The 19,067-nt window shown below is 35.6% G+C and overlaps 1 protein-coding gene across 4 annotated transcripts in view; it reads right to left on the bottom strand.

Moving 5' to 3' along the window:
- Window positions 1-3,139: 3,139 nt before the first annotated feature.
- The window catches only part of TTC33 (tetratricopeptide repeat domain 33), a 37,147-nt gene continuing 21,219 nt past the window's right edge, over window positions 3,140-19,067 (bottom strand). For all 4 annotated transcript variants that reach the window (XM_008992131.5, XM_078365543.1, XM_054252277.2 and 1 more), the window contains 3 exons: window positions 14,224-14,305; window positions 12,014-12,145; window positions 3,140-8,723 (listed from right to left, as the gene is read on the bottom strand). In XM_008992131.5, the coding sequence (XP_008990379.1) occupies window positions 8,370-8,723; window positions 12,014-12,145; window positions 14,224-14,305 (568 nt within the window). In that variant the 3' untranslated portion in view covers window positions 3,140-8,369. The remainder of the gene's footprint in view (window positions 8,724-12,013; window positions 12,146-14,223; window positions 14,306-19,067) is intronic.

Genomic DNA, 19,067 nt, shown 5'->3' with positions numbered 1-19,067 from the left:
CAAGGATGCCCTCTCTCACCACTTCTCTTCAATGTGGTATTAGAAGTCCAGGCCACAGCAATCAGGCAATAGAAAGAAATAAAGGGCATTCAAATAGGAAGAGAGAAAAATCAAATTATCTCTGTTTGCACATGACATGATTCTATATCTAGAAAACCCTGTAGTCTCAGACCAAAAGCTCCTTCAGCTAACAAACAACTTCAGCAAAGTTTCAGGATACAAAATCATTGTACAAAAATCACTAGTATTCCTGTATACCAACAACAACCAAACTGACAGCCAAATCAGAAAGGCAATCCCATTCACAATTGCTGCAAAAATAAAATAAAATACCTAGGAATACAGATAACCAGAGATACGAATGATCTCTACAATGAGAATTACAAAACACTGCTCAAAGAAATCAGAGAAGATACCAACAAATAGAAAAACATCCCATGCTCATGGATAGGAATAATCAATATCATTAAAATGGCTATACTAACCAAAGCAATTTACAGATTGAATGCTATTACTATCAAACTACTAATGGCATTCTTCAAATAACTAGAAAAAATTATTTTAAAATTTACATGGAATCAAAAAAAGAGTCCAAATAGCCAAGGCAATCCTAAGCAAAAAGAACAAAACTGAAGGAATCACTTAATTTGACTTCAAACCATAATACAAGGCTACAGTGACCAAAACAGCATGGTACTGGTACAAAAACAGGCACATAGACCAATGAAACAGAATAGAGAGCCCAGAAATAAGGCCACACATCTATGACCATCTGATCTTTGACAAAGCTGATAAAATGAAGCAATGGGAAAAAGACTCCCAATTCAATAAACGGTACTGGGGTAACTGGCTAGTCATATGCAGATGATTGAAGCTAGACCCCTTCTTTATACCATATACAAAAATCATCTCAAGATAGATTAAAGAGTTACACGTAAAACCCAAAACTATAAAAACCCTGGAAGACAATCTAGGCAATGCCATCCTGGAACTAGGAACGGGCAAAGATTTCATGACAAAGACACCAAAGCAATTGCAACAAAAGCAAAAATTGACAAATGGTATCTAATTAAAACTTAAGAGCATCTGCACAGCAAAAGAAACCACCAACAGAGTAAACAGACAACCTACAGAATGGGAGAAAATATTTACAAACTATGTATCTGACAAAGGTCTAATATTCAGCATCTATAAGGAACTTAAAAAAATTTAGAAGAGAAAAACAACCCCATTAAAAAGTGGGCAAAGGACATGAACAAACACTTTTCAAAAGAAGACATACATGCAACCAAGAAACATATTTTTTAAAACTCTATATTACTGATCATTAGAGAAATGCAAATTAAAACCATGAGATACCATCTCACACCAGTCCAAATGTCTATCATTAAAAAGTTAAAAAATAACAGACACTGACTGGCGAGGTTGCATAGAAAAGGGAACCCTAATACACTGTTGGTGGGAGTGTAAATTAGTTCAACCATTGTGGAAAGCAGCATGGCAATTCCTCAAAGAACTAAAAGCAGAACTACCATTCTATCCAGCAATCCCTTTATTGGGTATATACCCAGAGGAATATAAAGCATTCTACCATAAAGACAAATGCACACAAATGTTCACTGGAACATTGTTCACAATAGCAAAGATTTGGAATCAACCTAAATGCACATCAAGGACAGACTGGCTAAAGTAAACATGGTTCATGTACAGCATGGGATGTTATGCATCCATAACAGCAAATGAGATCATGTCTTTCATGGGAACACTGATGGAGCAAACTAACACAGGAACAGAAAACTAAATACTACATGTTCTTACTTATAAATGGGAGCTAAACGATAAGAACTTACAAAAACAATGAAGGAAAGAGTAGTAAATGAGGTCGGTCTACTTCAGAGGGGAGGGTGGGAGAGGAAAGAGAAGCAGAAAAGATAACTATTGGGTATTAAGTTTAATACCTGGATGATGTAATAATATGTACAACAAACCCTCGTGACACGTTTATCTTTATAACAAACCTTCATATGTACCCCTAAACCTAAAATAAAAGTTAAAAATAAGACAACTGCCAGGCGCGGTGGCGTGTGCTTGTAGTCCTAGCTACTCAGGAGGCTGAGGTAGGAGGATCCGCTTGAGCCCAGGATTTCTGGGCTGTAGTGTACTATGCCAGTCAGGTGTCTACACTAAGTCTGGCATCAATATGGTGACCTCCCAGGAGCAGGAGACCACCAGGTTGCCTAAGAAGGCATGAACCAGCCCAGGTCAGAAACAGAGCAGGTCAAAACTCTGGTGCTGATCAGTAGTGGAATCGCACCTGTGAATAGCCACTGCACTCCAGCCTGGGCAACATAGCAGGACCTCATCTCTAAAAAAATAAAATAAAATAAAATAATTTAAGCTTAAAACAAAACAAAACAAAAAGTTAGGGGACCAGGTGAAAATATGAATAACAACAATAAAATTAACATGAAATAGATCATGAACCTAATCATAAAAGTTAAGCCTATAATACTTCTAGCAGAAAACAGAAAATCTTTGTGATCTGGGGGTACGGACAGATCTCTTAGCACACAAAAAGCACAACCATAAAAGAAGAAAACTTGTAAATTTAACATCATCAAGATTAAAACTTCTGCTCTTTAAAAGGTATCATTATGAAAACAAAAGAAGCAAGCTGCAGATGAAACGATATTATGCACAATACTTACAGTTCATGAAGGACTTCTATCCAGTAAAAAGGAAAAACTCTTACAACTCAATAATATGGTAACATCAATTAAAAATGGACAAAATATTTGAATGGGTACTTTCCAAAAAAGATAAAGAAATGTCAGATAAGCCTCTGAAAAGATGCTCAACATCATTAGGGAAATGGATATTAAAACCACAATGAAATACTACTACATAGTCACTAAAGTGGCTAAAATTTAAAAGACTGACAATACCAATCATTGACAAGGATAAGGAGCAACTCAAATTAATTTAATACATTGCTGGTAAAAATGCCAAATGGTACAGATACTTTGGAAAACAGTTTGGCAGTTTCCTTTAAAGTTATGCATAAACTGGTCATAAGACTCAGCAATTCCATCCCTGGGTATTTACATGAGAGAAATGAATACATGTCCACATGCAGAACTATGATTTATATACATAACAGCTTTATTCATAATAGGTCAAAACTTGAAACAACCTAAACATCCATCAATAGGTGAACAGCTAAACAAATTGTGGTATATCCATATACTAGAATACTATTCAGCAATAAAAAGGAACTTAATACTTATACACACAATAACATGGATTAATCTCAACATGGATAGGTTTCAAAAGCATTATTATACTGGGGAAAAAAAGCCAGACACAAAAAGAGTGCATATTATACAGCCTATTTATTTCAAATTCTAGAATTCTGAAGTCAAATCTAATGTATAATCGCAGAAGCAGGTAAGTAGTTGACTAGGGATGGCTGTTGGGTGGAAGGGACTTCAGAGAACTGCAAAAGGGCTTTAGAGAACTTTTTGGGTGGTGGACATACACTACATTAGAATGGTAGTGGTAGTGAAGTGGGTGTTCACACTTGTCAAAACTCTCCAAAATACAATCTTAAAATATTTTCATTTTATTATTTCTAAATTATACTTATTTAAGAAAGTTAATAAACAGAGCATATCCTAATTCATTTCACATTCTTCCCTTCCAATTCAATGTAGAGTCAACAATGTGGTCTGTCACAATTCCAAGTCAGCAGACCTTTCAAATATCCTGAAAAAATGTTTACTGGTTGCCTTGTAGTTGACACTACTCAATTTCAATAGAATTTCCATTGTTTAAAAAAATTGAAAATTAGGATAGAATTTCCATATTTGATTTTTAATGTACCTCATGCTTACTTTGAAATATAATCTGCACTTGTCTTTGTTAAGGTTTAAGGGAGACATAAAATAATGTTCCTGTCCTCTCCTGACTTTGAACCACTTGAGAGAAAGACAAATGGAGATTCAATATATTGGGTTTATTGCTGAAAAAGGCTAGGTTAGAGGATATACTTTAAGTTTATGCCAACAATAGCCACTGGATATTGAACCTACAATTAGACAGACCTGCTCACTAAGGCATGGGCAGTTCTGCACAAGCACAGGTCTCCCTTTGCAGAGGCAAAGAACCTTCACTGCAAGGTTCACAATGTGAGTGGCAAGAGACCAAAACATAGGTTCTCTGCAGGCATGACAAATCCACAAAAAGGGAAAGAGGCTAGCATGACCAGTTCTGTATCTTAAACTGCCTCCTTTCCTGGGGAAGTGAGAGGAAGAGATCACAATTCCTTGGTAAATGGATAGCCTAAGAAGCACTGTGAGAGGACACCATCCTCACCCCCTGCTTTCTCACCAAAGTGTAGATCAGCATTTCTCAAATGTTCTTCCACACTGGCACATAGTAAGGTGAACTTCATATATAATGCCTATTAGGGCATGATTCATGCTACACTAGCTTTAGGGCCATGTTTCCTCTTCCAAAGTAACTATATTTAATTGCAAGTGACTAAGATAAATGAATCTAGAGATAAACTCCTTTATTTCATTTACTTTATGTAATTTATATATTTCTATATCTTATTGGTTAAAAAAAACTTTCTCAGTCTCAAAAGTCTTTGTTATAAAATACATCAGTTTAATAACCTCTAAGGAACAAAAAAACATATTTAAGATATCCATTGATTTGAAGATAATTACTATGGAACTATGGTTTTTATGTCAACTCCCAACTCATTTAGATATTAATACATGTATCATGAAATCATATGTCAGAATGGCTGGTGCAGAGTCAGTTTAGGAGGGCTTCTGACTCAAGGAAATTAAAAGAAATAATTGTTCATTTTCTTAGTGCTGGGAAAGGCAGTGAAACAAGCTTTTGAATCATTATGTAATTTTGAAATAACTAAAAGGGCTATGGTGTTCAGTTATAATCATAAAAACTCTTCATTTCTGAGACAGAGCTTTTAAAAATCTTCATTATAGTTTTACCATACAGCATCAATTCAAAAGATTGTCATACTGAAATCACTGCCATAAAATTTTGTATATAGGGCCCAGGCGCAGTGGCTCACGCGCAGTGGCTCACACCTATAATCCCAGCACTTTGGGAGGCCAAAACAAGTGGATCACAAGGTCAGGAGCTCAAGACCAGCCTGACCAAGATGGTGAAACCCCATCTCTACTAAAAATACAAAAAATTAGCCAGGCGTAGTGGTGGGCACCTATAATCCCAGCTACTCAGGAGGCTGAGGCAGAGAATTGCTTGAACCCAGGAGGCAGAGGTTGCATTGAACAGAGATCACGCCACTGCACTCCAGCCTGAGCAACAGAGTAAGACTCCATCTAAAAAAAAATTTGTATGTAGGCCCCAGCTTCTGTGATCTATAACATGCATGGCTTTTCAATGTGATCTATAACTTGGATGACTTTTCAATGTTTATTTAGTGGCTGTTAATATATTTAATATAAATACTCTATAACCAAAGAGCCTATTTTCCAGAGAAGGATATATGATTCTTGGGTTATCAGGCATGGTCTGGATGTGTAGTGTTCTGACTAATGTGTGTCTATGCCATACAATTTGCAAACAAGAATAATATAAATTATATTCAATAGAACTTGAACACTAAACAGTGTTATTTCAGAAAGTATATTAAACATCTATATCACTATCCTGAACATCAATTATTTCTCTTCAGATTCATAAAGATTTGTTATTAAAATTAACAAACTTAGTCAATGTTTGTATATCATTATTCACATACTTGTAAAATCACGGGCGCATTTTTCTCTTCATGCATAGAAGAGTATGAGCTAAAATAAGCATTTTGGGGGGCCTGCAGAAATTAGCTGCCTTCCTTCTCCATAACTCACTGTCCCTTTTTCTCCTCTATCTTATGTCTAAACTATTTTATATCTTACAGTCTTACATCTGGATAAGAAAGACACTAACTTGGCTTACTATGCCAATACAGAGGAAATACTAAGTTCTTTAATAGGGCCTAATGGCCACATGCATTCCATCCTGAGTCTTGCCTCTTTTGAGCTTAAGCTACAGACCCTTTCAAGAAAAAAATCCCGACCAGGCACCACCGTGTGCTCAAGCCTGTAATCCCAGCACTTTGGGAGGCTGAGGCGGGTGGATCACAAGGTCAAGAGATTGAGACCATCCTGGTCAACATGGTGAAACCCCGTCTCTACTAAAAAATATACAAAAAGTTAGCTGGGCATGGTGGCGCATGCCTGTAATCCCAGCTACTCAGGAGGCTGAGGCAGGAGAATTGCCTGAACCCAAGAGGCGGAGGTTGCCGTGAGCCGAGATCGTGCCATTGCACTCCAGCCTGGGTAACAAGCGCGAAACTCCGTCTCAAAAAAAAAAAAAAATCCCACTGTCTCTCCTATAATACTGGAAGCAGTGACTTGTTACTTTCAGATAAGAAAAGGATTACAAAAAAAGTTCTCCTTTTTTTAAAATCAGAGGAAATTGAGACTAAATATAACCAAACTAATTCAAGTTCTTCATAGACATTTACTGAAATAGCTAGTATTACTTCATGTGCAGGGCACCATGCAAGGTACTTTAAATATATTGTGTTCATATAAGAAAGATATTAAGGAGATCAATCTAATTTTTCAAAAGCTAACAATACAAAATAATAGGAAAAAATCTTCAAAATGCAGAAGAAAATATTTATTCACAAATTACACAGTAAACAAACATCCATTACTCAAAACAATATACCAAATGTTGAGTACTCACTTCTCTAGAAACATATTTACTTTTCAAGAATGTTCTTTATTCTCAAAAAATACATAATTAATGTATTTTTTTGAGCGCTCTGAAACTAACCTCTCTAACCAGAGCTAACTTTCTGATGATATAACTTAGGGAAAGAATATTATTTTCAAGGCAAGTGCTAATTTCTCCCAACCCAGAAAAGAGATATGCATTCCAATAAAACAAAAGTTTTAAAAACTATCTTCATAAAAAATGTAGATCATTACTTACATGCTCCAGTAGTAGTAAGATGTTTAACACAAAGTGGGCTACTTTCATTCCTAACAAAGATAAAATTAATTTTACACCAATAATATCTTCCTGAGTGTCAGAAGTAACAGAACCCAACAGGTCTATATTATTGTACTACAATATATAGTATAAAAATAATAGTTCAGATTAGCAATGACAGTATTGGCTTGTGAATGTGATTGTGGTCTTTCAATAAAATACTTCTTTCATATAGGTTTCTCATACTCATGAGACTGTACTATAAATCACATTACATTTTCTATGTATTTTGTGCTTATTTACTCACTGGCATGCTAATAACGACTCTAATTTTTTATTTTTAGAAAGATATAATTGGCTATTTTAAATTATAATTATTTTTTATGTCACTGAGTAGTTTCAAAAAAAGTTACCTAGAAAAGTAATTCCCAATCACCAGATGGAAACATACAAGCAAGAAATAAGTTGTTTCCAGGGTTTTTAAAGCTTTGTAAAATAAAGAAAATAAAGTGTTGGTTTTGACTGAGATAATATAGCAGTACAGTTGTATTAACCTATCTGTAAAAGCCATTCATTTAAAAATACGTATTTTAAAAATGACTCATTTGTGGTAAGGATTACTTACTGTAACAATTAAAAAATAAAACCATCATTCTCATATTTATCAATACTTCACACTTCTAACAAGTACTGAAGGAGACAACTATCATTGATATACTTCAAAGTCAAAACAAAAACACAAATCAGGATTAAGAGAAACTTCAGAAAATGTTCAGAATGTACATATTTGCGTGCATTTTCAGCCAAACTTTCAAAGATTCCACATATAACCAAATGACAACTTTGAATCAAAATGAATGTCAAAAATACTCAAGCTTTCTGACAGAGTTACTCCAATGAAGCAAGGAAAAGAGCGTAAATAGTAAGAGCAGTATATTTCTCTGAGGGAGGGAAATCCCACTATCATAAAATAAAAGTTGAAACAGCATTTCAGTATCATTGGCCAAGTTATTCACTATTCAAGAATACACTTTTCAAGTTGTCTTTGAAATGTATTCATTTACATATTCAGATTAAACTAAGTTTAATAATCACAAAAACATTTTACTCAGAATTTTAACCTTGAGAAATATAAATCATAACTTATTAAAGCATACTGCAAACACTATACAAGAATCCTGCCTTTTTAGTTTTTATATGCCTCATCTGAAAAACTTATTTTACAACCAGGAGTTCTGCTATCTATCGCCAGAGTATGTGTCTCTATGTCAAAACTTCAAGTGGCAATCAAAAAGACAGATTCAAATAATCCTATGCATACTGCTTCATCGGGCTTTGATAAAAACAGAGCCATCTGGTGGTGTAGCACCATCTTCCTTTTCAGTTACAGTCTCTACAGCCCCAGAGGCAGACACAATGACCATTGTTTTATTTGCTGAAACTGTCTTCTCTTTCTCAGCAATAGCTGCACAAACAGCAACAATCTCATCACTTTCAAAATCATAGTCTGGAATTGACTTTGGTAAAAAGTGTGTTACTTCAGCTGGTGCTTCACTTTTTTTAATCCTCTGCGCTACCTTCTGCTGCTCCTGGAGCGTTCTTGCCCAAGAGAGGTCTTCCTTCCATATTTCAGGGTTCATTGGATAGATATGAAGGGCTACTTGAAAACTTCGAATTGCCTAGAAAATAAGGTCAGAGTTTTCTGTTTTGTTTTTAATCATTAGTATGTTTAATACAATCCTCTGTGTGTGTATGTATATACTGTACACATATACATCCTAATGTATTATTTTAATATACTAGAACACAAAAGATGAAAGCTAAGGTATTGCCCTAAACATTAGGAAAAAAAATTACAGAAGTGTGAAAGAAAGTGACTGATAATACGCCGATGGACTAAAAGTCCTTAAAATGGGAGTTCTCATAATAGGGCTCAGGATAAAGCAAATATATTGTCAGCTTCTGCAGACCAGTAAACACGTACATTTGGGGATTTCCTGGGCTAACCCACAATCACAACGGCACCAGGAGCGGATATCTTTGAAGTTAACAGTTTAGATCCTAACAATGTTAGCATTTATTGAATGTTTACTACATTTTAGGCACTAAAGATTTACATGTATTGGGCCAGGTGTGGTGGCCAAAATTTTTTTTTTGTAAATATAGGGTCTTGTTATGTTACCCAGGTTAGTCCAAACTCCTGGCCTCAAGCAATCCTTCTGCCTCATCCTCCCAAAGTGCTGAGATTACAGACATGAGTCAGCATTCCCAGGCCCTCAAGTGAAATTTTTAAAACCTTCAATCATCTACCTTTTGTCTAGAAATGATCACTTGTCCATCCCAATACTATAGGGATAATTATCATTACAAAAGTGAAACAATAAAAAGAATCAAATGATGCAACTAAAATTTCTAATTAAAGATTTGCTCATGCAAAATATTAAAACCATTGACTAAAATGAGACTTAGAAAACATTAGTAAACAAAATTAGTATTTATCACACATTGGCATGAAGAAAAGCAAAAACTGGCAATGAATTACACAGAGCCTGAACAAGGGAAGCCACAAAGCTAGTTCCAGCGTTGAAGGCTAAGAACTCTGGAAAGCTAACAGAAGAATCCCTCCTAACACTGTTACCTCCTGGTATTCATTACCTTTCCCAATCTCCTTTCCTTTCTACCTTCTTCTTCAGGATAAAACCCTTATGTATTCCTTTCTTGCCATCCCCATTCCCTCATAGAGAACTTTTAACTCCCAGAACCATACTCTTCAGGTTCTTATTCCTTCATCCACGTCTTAAAATCTCATTCTCATACAGTCTTCTATATGAAGACACAAATACATATATAGTACATATATGTATAACATACATATATATGTATATATACACATATAAATATATCTCATATATATACATATACATATATCTCACATATATACATATATCTCCTATAAACATTTTCCAATGTTCACATCAACTCATAAAATTTAAATAATTATTAGACATATACCCAACTATTGACTTTTAATTTACTCCCTGTCCTATTTATATATGTAATTTTCTATGGTTTTAGTCTATATGTATATATAGTAAGAACTGTTAGATGTTAGAAATTCTAGCTTGCTTTCAATATATTTTACGGTGTCCCTTCATTATGACATTTTGAGTCATCTTTTCTTTTTACCATTCTAGTCTTTTAAGAGAACAGCTTAAATCTACATAAAAACAGAGAAGATCCCTAAAAATTACATATAAATGTTGGAAAAAAATACTTTCAATTCTTCTAAGAATTTCATAGTATTAATGAATAGAGCCATATCAACAGAAAAAAAAAAAGTTCAACTGGGACTGTTATTCAAAAAAAATTTAAAAATAAATTATTTTTATTGGATGATTCAAAGTATCTCTGTTGTCTCAACTACAGTATATTTTCTTTCTTTACAAAGGACAATCTTTACTAAATATTATGTCATAGAGATTTGTTGTATTACCATAGACACTATAAGCAAGAGATAATGATTTATAAATTTTTAATAAGGGAGACAGGAAAAAAGTATTACATGATAGGGTTTTTATTCTCTTGTTAATTTGCTAAAAAACTAAATTCCTTGAACTCCTTTTTTCCAATTCTGGTATGATTTAAGTCTTCAGGTAAAAAAAGAAGAGTTGGCAATGCTAAATGACAAGAAACAAAATAGCACTTGGTTAAAACGGTTTCTATCACTATGAATCTCATTTAGATTATTATTAACTTACTTTAGCCAATCAATTGTTTTCTCATTGAAATTCCTTACTATTTCTGAGAATTTGACAAACAGCATTTTTGGTAAGTAGAAATAATCATACATTTATAAGAATGCCAGAAAAAAATCTAAGTCATCCACAGTTTACTAAAACCACTGTTAGTAAATTTAAATCTTGAATTTATCAGTAATTTTAGTCTTGCAAGAAACTTTTAAAACATTTTATTCTGAACTGTAAAAAACTAATAAAACCATTTTTAAAATCTTAATTTACTTAAAAACAAGATGGAAATTTGGCACTGTATATTGGATTTGCAAATACTTTTAGGAAGTTAAATTTTCTTAGCTATAAGATGTATATGGCCTGCCAAAAGAAAAACAAGAGGACTTAATTCTTACCTAGTTAGCTTCTGCTACTAATAAGGTATAGTCCAGACAAGTTGAAAGAGGCATTAAGTACCAGTTTACAGATTTTACACAGTGAGTATTTCATTTGCACACACTTCTACTTTTCTTCTTTATCCCCTCAGTAAGCCTAGCAACTTTTCAGTCTAAATGTTCATCACCATTATTCTCCCACATTCTACTATCTTGTATAATCTATTAGTGGTTTTATCTTCACAGTGATATTAATATCACTTTATAATGTGATAAATTTAATAATCCTCATAAGACAAAAATGCCAATGTTTTGTTAATTTTTTTTAATTTCCATGTCAAGTAACTGAAAAATATTCCAATCATGATATAATTAGTGTTTATAATAAAAAAGATGTTCAGTAATACCTCTGATCTGTGTTTATGGATTAATATCTTTAAGAAGTAATTTTTTGATAAATATTCACTTTTTGGTTCAGTTAATCAAAAATATGTCAAAATAGGCTGGGCGTGGTGGCTCATGACTATAATCCCAGCACTTTGAGAGCCCAAGGCAGGTGGATCGTTTGAGGTCAGGAGTTCAAGACCAGCCTGGCCAACATGGTGAAACCTCATCTTTACTAAAAATACAAAAACATTAGCTGGGCAGGGTGGTGCATGCCTGGAGTCTCCGCTATTTGGAAGGCTGAGGCAGGAGAATCACTTGAACCCAGAAGGTGGAGGTTGTTACAAGCTGAGATTGCACCATTGCACTCCACCCTGCATGACAGAGCAAGACTCCGTCTCAAAAATATACACATATGTATATACTTTAAATTTCTGCATTATAATAATCTGACTTCCTCACCAGGATTATCTCTCCTAATCCAAGTTGAGCACGTCCCAAAGTTTGCCAAGACTCCCATGAATGTGGATTTCGCTGGACGGCCATTTCTGCTGCATGTACTGCTGGGAACATCTCATGAAGAGACATTAGCACCTATAAGCAAACAAAAGACCAAAAAAATCTATCAGTAATTATATTCATAAACCAGCAACTACATAAAAAAACCCTTTTCATTTTTTAAGATACATTTTTAGTCCAGTAAAAATAGCATTTTGGTGATTTTCACCCCCTACTCTGCCATTCGGGGTAAAAAATTATAGTTCTCTTTTCACCCTGAAATAACTATGAAAATATAAACTATTCCCTTTCTAGTTACTGAATCCTATGTTCATCTGGTCAAAACCAAGTGGTCATATTCTAACCATGATGGCTCAGAGGTATTTTGAACTCCCAATTTCACTTCTATTTATTCTATTTACAGTGTGGCTTTCAGGGAGCCCCAGGTATTGCCATTAAACTAGGTGAATTAATTTGTTCAACGAACCATCCTGTCTCTAATGAACATCTTTCTATTATAAATATTATTTAAATGGCTGGACGCATTGGTTCACACCTGTAATCCCAAAACTTTGGGAGGCCAAAACGGACAGATCACCTGAGATCGGGAGTTTGAGACCAGCCTGACCAACATGGAGAAACCCCGTCTCTACTAAAAACACAAAATTAACCAGGCATGATGGCGCATGCCTGTAATCCCAGGTACTTGGGAGACTGAGACAGGAGAATCACGTGAACCCTGGAGGCAAAGGTTGCGGTGAGTCAATATTGCGCCATGGCACTCCATCCTGGGCAACAAGAGCAAACTCCATCTCAAAAGAAAAATTATTTAAAATATTCCATAGGCCTTCTCGCTACTGGACATTTCAAACCATATATGCCAGAAAGCTAGGGTTAGAGTTAGGGAAAGTTAGGGTTACTAGAGAGTTCTAGCACCCTCCATTGTAGTCTATGGAAAAGGGCTGGGATTCTATCTATAATCTTTAGGACCATTAACACTTTAAAAGATTTATGACACAAACATCATTATCAGGTTCCAAATTAAACAACTCTTCATATAGTTTGCCACAAACCTGTCATTAATATATACATATTTAAGATTGAAAACTAAAGGAATCCAAATGAAGGTCCTCATATCACTTCATTCAGTAGATATAATTTATTGGGGCTTTTCCTAGATAAACTAAAGTCAGAGGTAACAAAGGGTGTGTCGTATATTTGAGATCATCATTTGAAAAATATTTGTTAGGTGTGCAGATTAAGGCTGAATTGAAACAATTCCCTGTCAAAAATATGTTTAATGCTCTGTGTGAGACTTTTAAAATCACTTGGATAACCTATTCAAGTACTCAGAGGTTTTCTTTACAGACTTTTCTACAAAATACTAGAAACGTATTTTTAAAGTACAAATGTTATTTTTAAACCACTAATAAAATTGCATCTATGCTGACCTTTTGCTAAGGATTAAGGCATTTTTAGAACTATCTCATCTAGAACGCAATCCATCCTCATTTTTACGAAAACTGAGTTATTTTGTTAAGTCTACTACAATTAATTCACAAGGAAAGCAGATGCTTTTCATCTAAGAGATCACCGATGACTTTGTATTTATCTTTTATTTATTTTTTTGAGATGGAGTCTCGCTCTGTCACCCAGGCTGGAGAGCAGTGGCACCATCTTGACTCACTGCAACCTCCGCCTCCCAGGTTCAAGCGATCCTCCTGCCTCAGCCTCTCAAGTAGCTGGGACTACAGGAATGTGCCACCACACCCGGTTAATATTTGTATTTTTAGTACAGGCAAAATTTCACCATGTTGGCCTGGGTGGTCTTGAACTCCTGACCTCAAGTGATCCACCCACCTCAGCCTCTCAAATTGCTGGTATTATAGACGTGAGCCATGGCACCTGGCCACCAGTGACTTTATAAAAGGTATCCATCTATTTCTATCTTACAGTACTTAGACTGAAATAATGGTTAACTTCATTGTGAAGGCAAATGAATTTCAAATTTTATGCATAAGACAGAGCCATAAATAATGGTGAAATTTTTTCCCAAAGAAATTGTATTTGAAAAAGGAAATGGGAGAAAATGCCATTTTGGTTCATCATTGCTCACTCACCGAACAAACACAGCACAATTTCATAATCAAAGTGAAATTCTTCATAATTATTACCTGTGATTTCATCTCGTATAGTGTAGCATCATTTGGAGTTAACTGTAGTGCTTCATCCCACTTCTGAATTGCCTCTCGATATCTATGGTTGTCAAAGTTATATTAATATCATATTTTCAGAATGTCCTTTTTTTAGACTTTTTTAAAACTGTTGAAAGTAAATTTTGTAGTAAAATATAAAATTTACCATCTTAACCATTGAAGCATTCAGTTCAGAGGCATTTAGTAGTATTAAGTACATATAGTACATTCACATTTTTGTGCAACCACCACCACCATTCATCTCCAGAACTTTTTCATTTTCCCAAACTGAAACTCTGTACCCATTAAACAATAACTCCTTATTGCCCCACCCTCCAGGCCCAGGAAAACACCATTCTATTCTTAGACTACTTTCAGGAGACGTAGTCATGTATTTTCAATTTAGTAGTTGTATAGACTACCTTCTAGTCCATGAAATATATATAAAAATCCAAAATAAAGGATTAACAAATTAATTCCAGCAAGTTATTAAAGTACAAAATCCACATGATCATGTAGTGTATGCTCAGAAAAACTTAGAAATGGGTTCATATGTAACAGATAAGAAAGAAAAAAGTACATGTCACTAAACAATACTTAATTTAACACCCATTTCTGATTATAATAAAAGTATAATTTATTATATTTTAACTGTAATTTAACACCCATTTATGATCATAATGAAAGTATATGCAACATTGAAGAACTTTAGTCCCTTGGTGCCATTATCTACTAAGCTTTAATGATATAACCTCTGAAAGCAGTAACTTTATCACCTATAAATAAAGGGCTTGTGCATCTTTAGGCATATTGTGGATGATACCAAGCCTCTCTACACAATATTTCCAAATATTACAGATGCAACAGGAAAAAACTTTGGTAATTAATTTATTAATGTATTCCTTCACAACAATCCTTACACTTACAATTTTCTAACAAAGGCAACAGTAGTAAATTCTTCAAGACTTAATAGTAACAAATGTCCTTCCTCCAGCATTAGAGGAAAAGACTGTTCAATCTTTTTTCTACCACTCCCTGTTCATACCTGTGCTCCACTTACAGTCCCTACCAACATATCATGCTGTGTTCCACTTACAGTCCCTACCAACATATCATGCTGTGTTCCACTTACAGTCCCTACCCACATATCATGCCTTTGTTAGTATGGCTCCTCTGCTGCACATACATACACACATCTGTATTAGTCCATTCTCACGTTGCTATAAAGAACTGCCCAAGACTAGGAAATTTATAAAAGAAAGAAGTTTTAATTGACTCAGTTCCACAGGGCCAGGAGGCCTCAGGAAACTTACAATCGTGGCAGAAGGGGAAGCAAGTATGTCCTTCTTCACACAGAGGCAGGAGAGAGAAATGAGTGCTGAGCAAACGAGGAAGCCCCTTATAAAACCATCAGATCTTGTGAGAATTCAGTGTCATGAGAACAGTATAGCAGAAACTGTCCCCATGATTTAATTATCTCCATCTGGCCCCATCCTTAACACATGGGGATTATTACAGTTCAAGGTGAGATCTGGGTGGGGACACAGAGCCAAACCATATTACACATCTAAGACTGCCTTCCTACCCCTCTTCATCTTTTGAAAGGCTCATCCTCTAAGACCAAATTAAAATGTTCCATTCTTCATGTAGACCTCCTCCAGTGGCTCTAGCCCGCTAACTATGAGTAGCACTTCAGACCACATAGCAACACTTACATTTCTAAAGCATTTTATGTTTCACAAAGCACTTTCAATAAAATTATTTAACATTCACTTATTTTCCCAAAAAGTTAATTCACTTACTAAAGTAAATGAATATAAATTTGAAATTAATTTGCTTTTTAAAAAATTTTTTTGAGACATGGTCTTGCTCCATTGCACTGACATGATCATAGCTGACTGCAGCCTTGAACTTCTGGGCTCAAGGGATTTTCCCACCTTGGCCTCCCAAGTAGCTAGGACTATAGGCATATGTCACTATGCCCAGCTAACTTTTTTATTTTTATATTTCATAGAGACAGGATCTTGCTATATTGCCCAGGCTGGTCTCAAACTCCTGGCCTCAGTCAGTCCTGCCTTGGCCTCCAAAAATGCTGAGATTATAGGGGTGAGCCACCATGCCTGGCCTCAAGTTTGGCATTACTTGTTCTCACTTTATTGATAAGGAACCAATGGTTGAGAGCAGCTACAGGACTGTCCAAGTCCTGCAAAAGACAAGATTTAAAGCTCGCTCTTACAAATACAAGACCAATACTTTCTGTAACTACACGAAGTATATCTCCCATTCAATTCTGCTCTAATTCTCCTTGTATTTTTGTCTCCTCGTCTCGAATGAGTTCAGGAACCAAAGGGTAGATTTGTTTATATGCTCTACAGCACCCAGAACATTTCTGGGAACGCAGAAGTTACTAATATAACAGATTCTTTTTTTTTTTTTTTTTTTTTTCGAGACAGAGTCTCACATTGTCACCCAGGCTGGAGTACAGTGGCGCAGTCTTGGCTCATTGCAACCTCCGCCTCCCGGGTTCAGGCACACACCACCATACCCGGCTAATTTTTGTATTTTTGTAGGGAGGGGTTTCTCCATGTTGGTCAGGTTGTTCTTGAACTCCTAACCTCAGGTGATCTGCCCGTCTCAGCCTCCCAAAGTGCTGGGATTACAGGCATGAGTGACCATACCCAGCCTAATATAATAGATTGTATCTACCTCATTTATCCTACCTTCTCCAAGTCCTGAAGCCAGCAGAGAGAAGCACAGAAAGCATGAAAAGAGGGACAGATGTAGCATGCTGTTAACATATCAGGGGGAAAAAAATGGTAATAAAAACAAATTCTATCCTAAGACAAAAGTGGTAAAAATGTTAATTCTTACTTTGCTCCATTCGTTATTTCACATATAGAAATTATAAGAAATTCCAAGACTATGGAAATGTGAGTATGGGTTAAAAAAAAAAACAAAGGCATTAGAATTCATGGTATGGTGGAGGGACCTTAAGACCTTGGATGTCTGATGTTTCAGGAGTCTTTGAAGCTTTTGAGGAAGGGGCTCAAGGTCTTTGGTCTCTAGAGCAAGGGGTGACACAGTAAAGGTCCATATAGTAAATATTTTAGGCTTTGTGAACCATACAGTCTGTCACAACTATTCAACTCTACTACGGTATCCCAAAAGTCAGCCATAAACAATAATTTAAAAATGGACATGGCTGTGTTCTAATAAAATTTTATTTACAATAATAGGCTGTAGTTTCCCAACCCTAGATTTACTTGGCCCAACCACTATTAAAAGCTTATCATATCTGTCAAATTTACTTTTTACCTCCAGTCCTATTTACTGCCCAACTCAACCAGAGGAAGTTATCGCCCCATAAAAGGCATTTGTGGTCATCACTGTGACTTGGAGGCACTAGTGACAGAAGGTCAGAGATGTTAACATTCTTCAAGGCAAACATCAAGCCTGCACAATAAAGCCATCCTGTTCTCAGCAGTTTTCCCCAAAATACCACTAGCACTTATCCCATCCCAACCCAACAAAGCTGCTTATGTTCCTAAGCTTAAGTTGTCCCAAGTACAAAGTAAACTAAGAGGTTCGAGGTGACAATGAGCATCACTAGTTATTTCTTTTTATTAGGCAGGTATGCATGTGTGCATATACATACAAATACACATACACACACACACACACGCAAACATAGGCTCACAGATTTGAGAAAAAAGAAAAAAGTTCTCTCTTCTCCACTGCACTGCCTTTTATTTTGAAAACATAACTACTGCTGCCAGTAGGGGCATCACTCAATGAAATGTGCTTTGTTGCCAATAAAGCATATAAAGGTTTAAAGGAACAACTAAGCTGTTTTCCACTGGCTAAACAAAGCAAGAAATGGTGGGCATTTACTTCACTATCATCAGCTTGTTCAATTCTTCCCCCTTCTCATTTCTCTTTGGTTTACTTCTCCTGGCCTGCAAACAAAGGGTGGCACCACTTAGTTCCTCCATTTTTAGATCACAGGAAATTTGGCACCGAACAAATCAATAGTCTCTCGTAACTTCTACAGTATATCTCTTAATTCAACTTCAGTTTGGAACAGACTGAACAGACACAGCCCTACTGCAGCTGTTGGATAGGAAGCATTAAAAGATAAAAACTTGGTTTAAAGTCACTGTGGTTAATAAATGACTAAAGTCTGATTCCGCCAGTTTAAGGACAACCTTAACAGTATGCAACTGAACTAGCACAAGGAAGGAAGCAAAGGGAATAGTTCCATGGACTACAATAGGGCAGGATGAGATAATTCCCTACACTGAGGTAAAGAACAGCTGGCGATCAAGCTAAATAAGTTAGATAGCACACTCATTTACCAGATAGAAATGTCACAGTGTTTAGCTACTTTACTCCCAATTACATTTCTAATTTATTGTGGCTTTAAATTTAATGAGCTATATAGTTAACAGCTTATTCACTTTATAAATATTTACTGGGCCCCTACTCTGGAACAGGTAGAATTCTTTTAATAAGTATGAAGGATACAACATTCAACAAGATATAAAAGGTCCCTGCTATCCTTCTAGATCTTACTTTCTAAAGTGTATGCATATTAGAAGGGGACAGGGAAAGAAAGACAAGTTAAAATACAAGTGCCATGATAAAAGGCAAATGGAAGAATGTGATAGGGAGTGACCAAGTGGCTACTCAAAATGGGTGACCAGAAGTCTTCCCAGGAACACATTCAAGCTGAGACCTGAGTGACAAAAAGTGGTTAGACAACTGAAAATCTGGAGAAAGTCCATTCCAGGCAAAGGGAAGAACCTGGGGCAGGACCAAACCAT

Source organism: Callithrix jacchus, chromosome 2 (assembly GCF_049354715.1).
Source record: "Callithrix jacchus isolate 240 chromosome 2, calJac240_pri, whole genome shotgun sequence".
Classification (NCBI taxonomy): domain Eukaryota; kingdom Metazoa; phylum Chordata; class Mammalia; order Primates; family Cebidae; genus Callithrix; species Callithrix jacchus.
This window is presented reverse-complemented; position numbering and strand designations above follow the sequence as displayed.